This window comes from Amblyomma maculatum, chromosome 4 (genome assembly GCF_055883805.1).
Source record: "Amblyomma maculatum isolate TAMU_Amacu chromosome 4, ASM5588380v1, whole genome shotgun sequence".
Lineage (NCBI taxonomy): Eukaryota > Metazoa > Arthropoda > Arachnida > Ixodida > Ixodidae > Amblyomma > Amblyomma maculatum.
This window is the reverse complement of record NC_139347.1, coordinates 41,726,996-41,740,951: the sequence shown is the minus strand read 5'-3', so window position 1 is coordinate 41,740,951 and position 13,956 is coordinate 41,726,996. Positions and strand designations below refer to the sequence as shown.

The 13,956-nt window shown below is 45.4% G+C and overlaps 1 protein-coding gene and 1 long non-coding RNA gene across 5 annotated transcripts in view; one reads left to right on the top strand and one right to left on the bottom strand.

Moving 5' to 3' along the window:
- LOC146190826 (uncharacterized) overlaps window positions 1-13,956 on the bottom strand; it is a 70,437-nt gene that overhangs the window by 17,355 nt on the left and 39,126 nt on the right. The gene's annotated exons all lie outside the window — the stretch shown is intronic.
- LOC146190827 (sodium-dependent dopamine transporter-like) overlaps window positions 1-13,956 on the top strand; it is an 85,035-nt gene that overhangs the window by 45,680 nt on the left and 25,399 nt on the right. For all 4 annotated transcript variants that reach the window (XM_084601204.1, XM_084601202.1, XM_084601203.1 and 1 more), the window contains one exon: window positions 10,409-10,607. In XM_084601204.1, the coding sequence (XP_084457330.1) occupies window positions 10,409-10,607 (199 nt within the window). The remainder of the gene's footprint in view (window positions 1-10,408; window positions 10,608-13,956) is intronic.

The window sequence follows — 13,956 nt, the reverse complement described above, 5'->3', positions numbered from 1 at the left end:
ATTGCATGGGGAACACTATAGGCGCTGCAAGCGCATTAACAACTCCATCGGAAATACCAGGTCTAGGTTCCTGCTGGGCGCTTGCACAGAGCTTTAGGCTTCTTTTTTTTTTATTAGTAGTTTATTTACTAGTTTTCTGACGGGAGTGCCGCCCGGCTAATGACCGACCGCATGGTTGTCACTCACTATAGGCATTAATGCTGAAACCTTTGATCTGAGTGTTAATTTAGACAACGGCAACGAAACGCGCGAAATCCATTTACTTATTGCAGTTTAGAACAGTTAAGCCTGTGTATCTTGGCGGAGGTTGTAAACCTCGCTGCTGGAGCACCATGTTGGGTCTTGTAAGCAAACCTCTCTCTTTTCCTCTTCATGCACATTTTCATGCAATGAAACATCTATTGTACTAATTCCACCTGAAAACGAGAGATGTAGTGAAAGCGAGGTAGGCCACCCCATCTACACCACATTGAGGCATTTACGGTAGCAGTATTTCTGAAAATGCTCTGGAAGAGCGAAGAGTTGACACTAGTTGTCAAAACTGTTTCAGAACTAATTATTTCGGTATTATTTTTTAGGCTCTTATTTTTGATCCGTTCTATAAGAGCGGTCAACACTGCATCGTGCGTCACCAAGGTGAATAACATCAGCGAGTGAACTGAACTGAGTTGCTGCTCCCGACTGCTTGCGCAAACCCTATCACGTTGCGCCATGCACGCCGCGACGCGCGATCGTTAGCCGAGGCTATAGTGCCGGGTCTATATGGCGGTTCAGTTTTCGCGCCTCTAATGGCGCTCCATTGAATTGGGGTGGGCTAAATTGGCTTCAGGGTTAGCCGTAGCTGAAATGCATGCTTCAGAGGAGTCCTTGAATTCCCATAGCGGATACCAACAAGGTCGCGGGTTTTCTTGTCGCCAATTGGTCTCCAGTCGAGCTGAACGGGGACCCGAATCGAGGCACATATTGCGCGCGCTCATGAGATTTCACGGCTTGTTGGACCGAGCTGCTGTTTCTCGGCTACGTCGTGTTTAACACCTGACTATTTCACTGCCGGAAGTTGCGTACGATGAGAAAGTAACGTGCCCCAAAGAGCGTCGAGTGTCTCCTACGCTGACTCACCAAGAATAGTAATTATGGTTCTGCTAAGCACCAGGACTCTGCTGGTTGTCAGTGGCAAGTGTAAAAGCCACGTTGTTGAGGCTCCGCTTGTAAAATGAAACACAATAATGGCTTCATGTCATCCTTGGAACCGAATACAGGCGTTTGATTGTCTGGCAAGGTGAAAAAGAAGAAAAAAACTAAACTATATATGGTACTATTCCTCCTTTGTGCTTAGCCGGAATCGTCTGTACATATTGCATTTTTTCTTGATCTTTTCTGAAACAAATTTCGCAAAATGAACTTCATATCTCCGCGCTGTTCGTGTCTATAGCAGGCGTAAGAAATTGCAACAAAAAGTGAAGGCTTGAAACCCCCGCCCCCCCCCCCCCCCTCCCCTCCCCCCACCAACTCTTGCTGCAAAAGTTGAAAATAATAACCTAGACACCAAAAACAAGTACTTTTCAGATTCATCTTATTCGCAAAACTGACCAGGATAGATACTTATACATCGTTGAAGTGACAATTAATGAAATACAGAAGCGCACGCTACTCACCACGATAGGAAGGCTAGCTTAGTGTCATGATGTTGATTGTGAAACGAAAACTCGGTGGGGAGGGAGCAGTTCGAATTTACAGGTTATCACAGGCCGCGGAATAATACCATCTTCGGTACAGATTTCAGTTCGTCGTCTGTGGATGCTACTACAATACAATTTCTTTTCTAATGATATAACCCAGTCGAAAAACTAGGTATCCATGCCAAAACCATGACAAAGTTAACGTTCTATATTCCTATCGTGAAGACATACTTTCCTGTAATTCTGTCATTTTTCTGAACTACTTGCTTGTGCTGCAGTTTTTTAGTTCTATTCTATATAATAACTGCACACATATCTTATGTTACTGGAAAAATGTATGTTGCCATTACAGGTTCGTGGTGAAATACCACACAGTTGTTTTGTGACAATAGAAAATTTTCTGTAGTACTTTTTTTTGGCCGCGAAAGGTCTCAGAGTGTACCTAGGGAATCTATTTTCTTTTTGATTTTGTTTTTAATGCTTTTGATTGTGGCCAATGCACATCAATAAACACGAGTTTACTCTTATCGATGTAGTACGCTAGCGATAGACAAAGAATTTTTGAAGGTAGGTGAACAATAGCAGATTTGTACTTATCACATTCTGATATGTCGCCTGTTATATCCGGAAGGTGCATCTTCAAAAATGACGTTTTTCCAATTAGAGAACCAGGCTCATCGCGAATGCAGCAGCCAAACAGCTTGTCCCCGCCTCTCTTCTTCTCGTGAGCGACTTAGGTAAAAACAAGCATGATCGCTGTTGCGCAGGTCGGCTATCTAAAATGACTCATGAGGAAGAGTGCCTCGAAGACGTATTAACACTCTTGCTACTTCCAAGAACGGAGAAGTGAAAACGTTTGGTACTATTTGATGCCACTTCGACTTACTTCTGACTGCGTGGTTGCTCCGACTCAATCGTATTTCCCTCACGCTCATCCCGTAAACTTTTGTTGCTGACTGAACATAAGCGTATTTCGACTGATTTTCATTTGTCTCGTCATGACGCCGTTTTCGCAGCCATCTCGGCTTCTGAGAACAAGATTTTACCCTTGTCTTCGTAATGCGTGTCACAAGGGCTCTTACGTACACACGTGTCCGCCCCGCTTGCATTTTTGTATGCAATAAACCGCGCTACAGTCTCGTCATTTGCAACGCTCCCTTGGTTTTTCAGCTAGACGACTGCGGGGAGTCGGCGAAGGCTACAGGTGTGCCGGCGGTTCAGGCACAGCACGAGCCGAGCCGTCTAACAATAAATGATCGCGCGAGAAACCATCGAAAAAAGATGCATTGACCCCGAGTGTATGTGTGGGTCGACAGGTGCGCAGCTGAATCAGCGCTTTTTCCAAGACGACCTCGGTCATGGCTCAAGGCTGCCCGAATGTGCGTGTGTGTGACCCACCCGCGGGCTCGACACAGCGCGGAATCTGCGCAAGAAGAACGAGAACTCCGCAACTGGTTTCCAGCGGGTCACCGAAGGAAAATAAGAAACAAACACAAGAAACAACAGATTAAATTTACGTAAGCTGTGGGTATACCCGCCTTGGTTAACATCACTTATCGTTTTATTTACTCCTTTCGAGTCTACAAGACAAATAGGCACAAAACCTGATTTCGAACCGTACTCCACCGGTCGTTCTCGGATCGCGGGCGAGCTTTGTTTTCTGCTTCAAGCCACTCTGCGTCTGTCTCCATTGGGACTAGCTCGGTTGCGTGAAGCACTGTGGCTCCCTCATCGAGGCCAATGCCGCCCGCACGTTTCCTTTTTCTTTTTTTTTGCCGGGGCCATGACCGCACCTTGCAAAAGTCCGCGCGACTGCACGAGTCGGGAAGCGCTTGCGGATTAACAAGATCGGTTCATGAATAAAACATGACGGTGTCGCGGTTTCGTTTCGGTAGGCTGATGGAACAAAGAAAACTTGTTGCTGCTTTTCGGCCTCTGGCGTGGGTTTGGTGGTGCCGCGGTGACCCTTTCCAAGCATCGCAAATGAAAGGCGTGTCATCGACCGGTTCGGCAGCAGTGACTTATCTCGATGACTCGTGGCAGGGAGCAAAGGGGGAATTTATCTGTGAGGGGAGCAAGAGATAGCTGTAGCGCCCGTCAAGGGGTTGTTGCTGGCGGCCGATGTGCGATTAAAGTCCTCTTCGTTACCTATTGCAGTGAGAAAACTCTCGGCCCCGCGTTAACTGGCTGCTAACGTTAACCATTCGGCCAAGGCAACAAACTTCCTGTCGCAGATGGGAACCTGAGGATTTAAGCGTGGCGCCTTTAGGCGAGCGACCGTTTGTTTTAGTAGATTTTTTATTTCTTACGTAATGGTAATTTGAGTGCGTTAACCTGTGGTTCCTTCTCGCTAAATCTCGGTTCACCGGAAAATACAGCATTGGCGTTGTCGGCGTCAACGTTGTGAGCAAAAAATCACCAGGATGTTGCTGGCAGGTGGTATGGCAGGTGGCAGATGGAATGGCTGGGCCCTGATTTTTCTATGGTTCGTGCGGCTTAAGAGGATCACATGATATCAGAAAGATGGGGGGAGCTGCGGGGTTGTTTATTTGCGGTGGGAAAATGAAAAAAGAATCCACCTTCCAGGCCCTTGGATGCTAGTCAGGCACGCTGCACCTAAGCCCTAGGCTACGCAGACACGTTCATACGGATTGTTGACTTAATATGCTGAAGCAGGAGCGAATGAGGCTGTTGCCTATTTCATGCATCGCTCGTTATTTGATTCGGAATATAATGTATGCCTAAAAAACATGTCCAGTCAACAACAAAGACAATAAGTTTCCTTTGTTTTTTTTTTTTTCAACCAAGAACACACAAGCTTAATTTTCTCACAGCATGCACGAAATTGCATGAAATTGCCGCGATGGCTGGAAATTGTAACGTCGAAATCCTACGATGTCTAAAATACATACGGTTATTATATTGCGCTTCGAGGACTCGTACGAAGGGAGAAATACAGTAAAATACGTAGGTAATATTACGAAAAACTCTCCGCGAGCATTAAAAACAGTGGAGGAGGAGTTACACGGTTCACCGTACTAGGAGCATTATACTGGATTCACTGATAGGCTAGTCAAAGCGACATTTACCAAAAGCGCTGAATCGCCTGAAATAAATTAGGCAGTTGTAGGGGTAACTCGCTTTAAGGAGGATGAGCCAGAATTCTGTTTGTAACGCCTCAAAAAAAAAAATGCTAAAATGCTTAAGGATCCGTGCAGTAGCTTTATCAAAACAAGGCTGGAAGTTAATAGAAGAACCTGTTTTCTCTCAATTTTAATCGAGAACTTTTTTAGTTAAGTAGGTGTCTCAGTTTTAAGCAGCAACTTTCTATTTTTTTTTTAAAGGCTACGTCGCAGTTTTATGGGCAACGTTTTTTAGTTTTTCGTTTTGTTCATGGTGCCGATATATTTCCCTGTTTGTTTCTGAACATCCTTGATTTGAGGCCTTCGCTCCTGGTGCCTTTCATGTCACCTCAGCACTGTGTGGCTATTTTATTATATATCTAAAAGGAAGAAAAATATGTTTGCCAGCCCCGGTATCTGCTATCTGATGTCTGAAGCACCTGAACTGGGGCGGCGGAAATAAAGGAATAGTGAGGAAGGGGTAGGAGAAATCAAAGAGGTGAGCGATAGGGAGAAAGGACAGGGTAGATAAAAAAGCTTCATAACTAACTTTAGCTTCGTTCCTTGTCTTGCTCAGCTTTAGTGTTGACTGAACACCTTGGAAATTTGATCGGCGAAATAAAACAGCCCAGTCGCGGCAAGGAATTCAGTATGCACTGTCGAGCCCGTAGCTGAAGATAATGACGAGTAGCTTTCCAGTGAGAAGACGGCGGTGCATGCCGTTCCGACAATATATGAGAGGTCAAAGACCGGCTTTGCGGCAGAAAGGCCCACATCAAGTGTTTGCCGTTATTCTCTGTCGATAATATTCGAAGTACGCATCCCGTTCTAATTGTTCTCGATAAAAGGCGGGTTCGCTGCGTTTATGCGCTATCAGCGTAAATATTTGCTCTTCCACCATGCCGGTCGTCTTTCGTCCGTGAATTTCCGAACCTGTACTGACATTGCCTGCTCATTTTTGTGCTGCTGATATTTTGCTTCAGAATCTATTCTCAAGTCAGGGCGCCTCACCATAAATAGCCAGTCCTAAAAAGTGGCTTGTAACTGGGAATTCGTCTGACAATCCTCGCACATGGTGTCGAGGAGTCACCTTAATTTTTTGTTTTACTAAGTCGCTGTTGGAGTCCTCATTCCAATTTTATCGCCTTTCGGTTCTTCCTTCGACATGAGTGGGAGATGATCGTTGTGTAGTATTAAAGTTGACATACTACTTTACCCATTTGATGCTAATAACATCACATTATTTGTGTCAGATGAGACCAAGCCTCAAGTTGGTGTCGTATATGTAGTTCCCAAAACGTATCCTGGAGAAATAGATCCACTGGCGCCAGTCGGACGCTTTACTTAGTGTTAGGGGTGAAACTATGGTGGCGTGTGTGCCCTCGTTGTCTGCCCCGGACGAATCTCATAATCGGCTCCTGCTGCCAAAGATGGCATGGTCTGCAGAAACAGCTGCAAACTTTCGCCATTTGTCCTCAGGGGCAGATGGCGACAGCGTGCTAGACGGGGCCTCCTATGCTGTACAACCTCGTCAACCAGCAGCGCACTGCTGCTCGCTGTTGCACTGAAGCCTTGCTTATCTGTGAGATTCCGACGCCGCATAGATTGACTGCACTCTGTTATGCAACGAATTCGCCCGATCAGTGAAATTCTGCTCCTACATGGCGAAACAAAACGGCAGTAAGCTGCTTGCGTCCATGAAACACGAAGCGACAATAGCGCTAGGACCGTCCACATCAGTCGTACCCCTGCAATATCGTCCAAGTATAGAGAAGCTGACTGCCACGCGCTCGAAACATCGAGTTATCATTCAGTGCTGATGTTAGCAGTTCGCAGGGCGAGAAGTGGGTGTGACGCCACGCAGACTCTCATAGACGTCATGTCTATCGGAAGCGTTAAGAGCACGTCGACCAAAGTAATACATGCTTAACTCAGTTGAATTTCTAGCGAAATCCGGCTAAAATGGCACGCAAGAGAACAGTAAGTAAGTTAAAGCGGTATTTGTTGGCATTTTCGAGGGGGTTTGTGAAGAAGTGAACGCCTAAACGATTTCGGCGCAATAATAAAACAAAAATTGTGGCCAAGCACGAGAGTTCAAAGTTTAAGTTTAAAGCATATCGAGGCTATAACAGGTTAAAGTGCGTTCGACCTGCCAAAACCGTATTCAGGCTGCAGTCGAGATCGGGAAGGGTCTACAGCTTTGCTGCAGCGAACAGGGCATAATACTACGGCATATAATCATGTATTTGCCAACATTGACATAAATCAATACTCTCTGATCGTTTGATTTAGGACTCGACGTTACGCGGCATTTATAGCGATGAGCACCCTGTCTTGTTGCCGTGGGATGCTTCTGTACTCTTTCCCCGAACATACGCAATCTATTCTTTCTCGTTAATCTCCCAACCAACTGCCTAATCAGCACATTGGCAGCTTTCAATTCTACCAACGCTGCCCGATAACGGCCTGTCAATTTCCCCCACCGACAAAAACGGTCGAAGTCCGCTTCCCCTTAACAGCGTATACAGGTCGCCTCTCGCTCTTGTCCGTGACATGCCAGTGAGCGCAGCTTAACCAGTGTTTTGTCCGCACGTTTCGGTCGCTGACATCCATTAACGAAGCCACCATTCCGGAGACCACTTATAAAAGCGAATGTCAGGCAATTGATGGCGATGCGCCGTGTTTACGAATACGGTGCGAATGCGACATTGGGTTTCGCCGGTGGTTTTGAATGAAAGCAGTCCCCCAGGAAGCATGCCTTAAGGACGCCTTTTCATGAGGGACTCGCTCTCTCACGATGGGAGTCCTGTTCGCGAAGGCCATCCCGTCATCGGACACTGCGCACGGGCTGTGCTTCCGACGAGGACTCCCTTCCAAGGCACGTATAACCATCAACGTAATACTCTGCCGTAAAGTCCAGACGGTACCGGTTTTCCGGTGGTTAAGCTGGCGTTAACCAGGATATCTGTTGACGAGTGTCACATGCCCCGTTTCGTCGTTCATCGGATATTCGTTCTCTTTCTGCGAAGTGCATGTCTTGAGCAACGCGGCCGTGAGTGGAAGAAGGAGCTTTTTCAGAAGGCTTGTGCATGCGGTAAGTTTTGTCAGGGGAGATGTAAGCAGAGTTGGTAGAAGGGATTATATTCTTCCTATAATGCGCACATAGTCTGACTAGTTAGTGGGAGTGTTCAGCTCTCTAAAGTTGGTTATTTTCAGTCCGCTTCGCTAATCACGCTTTGTCCTGATAAGTTTGTCAGCGACGTAGACGTGAACGTCTGTCGACTGAAGGCGTCAGATTTTCGAGAACCAATTGTTAGCGTTGGTAATTTTATGCTGGAGCCAACATTTTCTTTTTTTTTTACGATTTTCTGGCGCGATTTCTTGCACGCATAATTTTAGAACCTAGCCACTTCTAAATATTCGCCAGCAACATATACAGACGCAATGCGCAATTTCTCCGTCCAGTCACAGTGCGTTGAATTGATGCTCTGATTTAAATGAACTATCTTTATTAGATGCTCTGAAGCTATTATGCGTATAGAAAAGATCAAAGAAATGGACCTGCCTGCCAGGTTGCGTTTTGATTTGTGAACCGGGTCAGCCACGCTTGTCGAAACATTCAATCATTAAAAAAGCGGTCTAAATTATTCTGAGCTCGATACTGAACAATGCTTCTTTTTCGGTTTGTTCCGTCAAGAGCGTCTATCCTGAAAATACTTAGGCAACGCCAGGAATGTAATCTCCTGAATATTTATATTCCTACATAAATGAACAGGTAAACCTTATGTGATACTTTCACCTGCCTGAGTAAAATGAAACTTTCTTTTCACTACCACATCATGTTTTCAAGTATGAGGGTCATCCCAAAAATAAGGCCTCCAGTTCTTTTATAAATCGAAGGAAATATTTATTTTAAGCAATATACAAATCACTTAACAGGCAAACATTCTTCTACTTTTCCACATAATCGCCGTTGCTGTCTATGCCTTTCTGCAGACGCTGGGGCACTTACCAGCTCGCCGCCATGCCGGTAAAAAAGCGTTTGACCGCTTCCTTCTCCCGCTTCTTTCTTCGTTGTGAATTTCACTGCGACCAGTTGCGAACTCCCTACACCACTTGCGGACTTTTTTAACATCCATGCACGACTCTCCGTTCATTTCCGTTAACTGGCGATGTATGTGTACTGGTTGAACGCCTTTTGCGTTCAAATTCCAATAACTGCGCGAACTTCGCACCTTGCGGTAGCTCCATTTCAATTGGCTGTCGTGCCAAGACTGACAGTCTCTTTCACGCTGAGTCATGGCCTGTTTGGAAGACGGGGAACAATGAACACAAAAGTATGGCGAGCAGCCATGTGAATAATTTCCCTGCGGATGGAGACCTTACTTTTGGGATTACCATCGTATATATCAAAGATGCTGTTAGTGCGGTAGTTGGCTAATTAGAGAAGAAAATGGGTGGCTCGGTTTTAGTATCTTACGGACTCTCAAGACGCAAAAATTCATGCACAGCATATTCGTGTGCCTCGGCAGTTAGCGTGGCCATGTTTCTTTGTCCACCGTTGCGTTCGCACAAACCCTTGCTCTGTTGCGCATAATGCACAGTCTTAGTGGTCATGTTACTCGTTGGGCAATAATTCTTGTCATTACTATAACTCCCGGTCAAAATTAAGAACAAATAATAGGGAGGCAAAAACAGAAAATAAATAAAAGCTAAAGTCCTCTCCCTGGTAAAAAGGGAAGCACTGAAAGGACAAAACATATCGTCTCTGAAAAGCAGCTTTCGGACCTCTATTCACGCATAGGTTGCATCGCTAACTCTTCGTATTAAGGAATCTGGTTTGATTTCAGACCTTTCAATTGTAACGTTTTGTGGTGATTTTATCTCATTGCCGTTGATTGTGAGACAGCTTCAAAATATAGCCGACCAGCGTATCTGAGGATGTGAATTTTGTAGTTAAGTGGTATTAGCAATCGCATGCCTAAGGTCATGTGTTGTTCTGTTGAAATTCTTTTTCTTTTTTTAATACTGTCGCCATCGAATAATTGTCGCCCTGCTACCACGAGTTTATTTCGACGTACTATGGAGAAGAGCAGTGGAAATGGAAAAACATCTCCATTTGCTGAGTTTTCTGTTATCGTATCAGTGACCATCTGAAAATTTTATATATTGCAGTATCTTCTTCCACTCAATGGACAACAATATATCATTATCCAACCTTTATGGAGGTTAGCTTCCTTTTTCGTTTCGTGTTTCAACAGTTATGAATTGCATGTCCTCTGCAGTTACCAAGAACAAAAATCTGGAGGTAAAATGCCTGCTCGAATGAAATCTGCAACATTGCATTTTTTCTTCCTGAGCAAATTTTCGCTTACGGCTTTTCTGAGCAAGGTGCCTTTTGCCACTGCTACCGAGTTCATTTTGCCTAACCGATTCCTAGCTGCACATAATAAGGGAACCAAGAACCCACAAATAGGAAGAGCTCAATGTTCTACTCGTTCTTCCGTTAGCTTGCGTCCATGTCTGTCAGCTTCATGAGCAGAAGGTCGTCCTTCCTGTCTTTGCACTAATATCCGTGGCCTTCCGTGTTTCTCCTCCGACACGCAGATGCAAGAGCGCGAGTGCCCATTGGACACTCCGCTGGACACCATCTCGCTCGACTCTGGAGAGGAGGATAACGACGACCGCGAGGAGGGGAAGGCGCGCCTGTGTTCGCGGCGCCTCACCTTTCTTCTCACCTGCCTGGCGCCCAGTGCCGACATCGTTAACATATGGAGGTACCCGTACATCGCCTACAAGCACGGAGGTGAGCGGACGCGCATAGCTGTATCGCCAAATTGCCTGCCGGCATGCAAAACTCGACAAGAAAATGAATTCAGAGACAGAAGTGTAAAGAAAAAAATGCGGCGAGGCCATAAAGTGACACTAAGATACTCGACGTAAGATACTTTGTGCGGGAAACAACGCTGATAAGGCATGAAGAGAAGGAACACAAAATTTTTGTGCTGACTCAGCGCTGTTTTCAGCATGACCGCGTGAACCAACAAGCGCAAATCAAAATACAGTCGTGCCTCGTTAATATGGGCACTTTGGTTTCCGACCGAAACTGTTCATAAAGCGAGTCATCCATAATAACGAGTCATGAATAAAAACAAAAAGGATTTTATTGAGAAAAAAGAATTTAAATTAATGACTGCTTTTGTACATAACGGTGTGCACTGGACTCAAAATTTCACAGAACACCGGCAATATTGACTGCATTATCCTTGTCATTGTTTTTGAAAAATTGTAGTGCAGTCTGAAGCGACTCACGTACCATGACACCCGTGATGGTGAGCTTTGTGTTGGTCGAACTTTCGAGCACGAACTCCTCACTGGCCAATGAATCAGCGTCCGATTCTTTACTGATCGCCACTTCCAAAATGGCCTCGTCGCTGAGCAAAGTAGCCGCTAAGTAGCTGCTTGAGATTATCCTGAGGCGAGTAAACAGCTGAGCTATCGATACTAGTCCCTCACAGCTTGGATTGACTGAGATGGCTTTTGCCGCTTGTATTCACAGATTTCTTAACGCCTACGTTCAGCTCTGTTCTTTTGCGTTAACTCCCGTCATGCCAAAAGCCAGACTCAAGTTAAGGGTTATAGGCCCATGATGCTTTGCACTTTTTTGCCTAGTTAACCTTTCTGCCTTTCCGTTCTTCTGATTCTTTCATTTTTTGCCTTGTACTGTTTCCGTAAGGAAGCAAGGGAGTCAAGTTGGCAAGCTGCTATGCAGAGGGCCAACTTGACTCCCATCTTCTTGGCGCCGTTTCTATGTGTTCCTATAAAACAAAAACTGCAAGCTGAAGCACAGTTTAGAACGACGGCTAGCCGACTACGAAGAGCTCAGACTTTGTGAAGGCCGCATCATTAACTCAAAGCGAAGCCGACATGCGGACCGCCTGGTGTGCAAAATGTGGCAGTTCGGCAGCGCAACAGGGGCGAAAACCAGGAGCACGAGAGGGAAGCGCGTCCAGGACGGGACGCCCGGTCCCGGTTGCGTGTTCATACGTCGCTTTTCTTTTGTCGCACTACTTTGTGAGTGTGCCTTAACTCTCACCGAAAAGCGTTAACGGCTTCATGGAACACACATTGTGGTTTGGGAAAGAAAACTTCAGTTCCCACTGCCACTGTAGGCACTTGTCTTTCTTCCTGTCATTTCTTACGCTTTTACCGGTCTCTCTGCTCACGTCCAGCAGAATTTATTGCAACCACATGTTGCTGTTTTCCCGATTGCGGCGGCACTTCCGCTGCACCTAGAAATCTCCTGATTCCCCCCTTTCGGTGTCTTTCTTACGCTGACCCTCGGTTTGCTGTGTACGTTCCTCTCCGCTCTTGCACTCCCCCCCCCCCCCCCCCCGCCCCCTTCCCCCTAAAACGGCGACACGCCCGCTTTGGTTCTTTTCAACACCACAGGACCCGTTAAGGCATCGCGCCGTATCGGCTGTCGCGTAGGTTCGCGGGCGGCGCGCCCTTCTGTACTTTCCGTTCGGAGTCCTCTGCTTTTTTTCAAGCACTGTCCATATTAACGAGACAATGATATATGGGCTCAAGTGGGCTGTGTGCATTCTTGCTCTCTCCATTGTCCAGGCAGCGAGTTTCCATATTAACGAGGCATAAATACAGTGAAAAGGTTTCGTCTCCAGAAAACCTGTCCATAATTCAGGCCGTCCATATTAACGGGGGTCATATTAACGGGGCACGACTGTACTTCTAATCTTGAAACATTTGCACAGAATGCATCTAAAGATAATTATTGAGCTCCACTGCCAGCACTGTATTCAAATGCGGACGTGTTTCATGTTCAAAACTTACTGAAATGAATTTATTTACATGCCGCTGCCTAGTAAATAACAGTGCATAAATGCATATTTAAGTAACGTCATTGGAATGGCTGCCGTAAGTTGCAGTATAACATTATTAGTCACGAATGTCTGGAGAGGGCAAACGAAAAGCAGCACAGATTTGATTGAGGACGAAAGTGCACACAACTACAGAGGCAGAAAGGGTACCCCCAGAACTAAAAGAGTCCGTGGTTTTGCACGGCGCTGGCGCTTTCATAGGAAGGCTACCTCGTGGGAAGCCTATGTAAATAGGTCGCCTAAATCTTCGTACGTACGTGCGCACATCTCGCTTTATCTCTACTACAGAAAATAAACAAAACGTAGATAATTCATGAATGCTATGTCATTCTTCAAAATGCAGAACTCGGACCTGAGTCATATTATTCCGAAACGAACCTGGCCTAATCACTTAACTATTTTTGATTCTGCGCACCACAGAATCCACACGTGCACAGGGATGCTACAGTCGGTATTCAAGTCTCCATAGGTGAAGCATGCGAAAGAAACCGATATTTAGCGAGACGAAAGAAAGTATAGGCGAATGTTGTTTGCTGTTGTCGTGGATTAGTAGCGTAATATTGTCTAGTTGAAATTAGTTGAAACTTATTTAAATACAAAGTAGAAGAAAAAACAACGCGCCACTGGTGGAATGCTATCCCACGGCTTCCGGATAACGCGGTCGGTGCTCTCATTAAAGAGCTACAGAGTCGGCACTTTCATCCTGTACATCTTAAAATATGAATGCTTTTTGTAACCTCCGCCACATTGGCGCATTGGTTAGGGTGCTCGACTGCTATGCCCAAGGACGCGGGATCGAATCCCGGCTGCAGTGACTGCTTTTCGATGGAGGCGAAAAGCAGGGCTCCCGTGGGCTGTGCGATGTCAATGCACGTTAAGAAACCCGTGTGGTCAAAATTTCCGGAGCTCTCCACGACAACGTCTAGTCATAGCTTGAGTCGGTTTGGAAAGTTAAATCCCATAAACTAAACTAAACTAAACTAAACTAAACTAAACTAAACTAAACTAAACTAAACTAAACTAAACTAAACTAAACTAAACTAAACTAAACTAAACTAGACTAAACTAGACTAAACTAGACTAAACTAGACTAAACTAGACTAAACTAGACTAGACTAGACTAAACTAGACTAGACTAAACTAAACTAAACTAAACTAAACTAAACTAAACTAAACTAAACTAAACTAAACTAAACTAAACTAAACTAAACTAAACTAAACTAAACTAAACTAAACTAAACTAAACTAAACTAAACT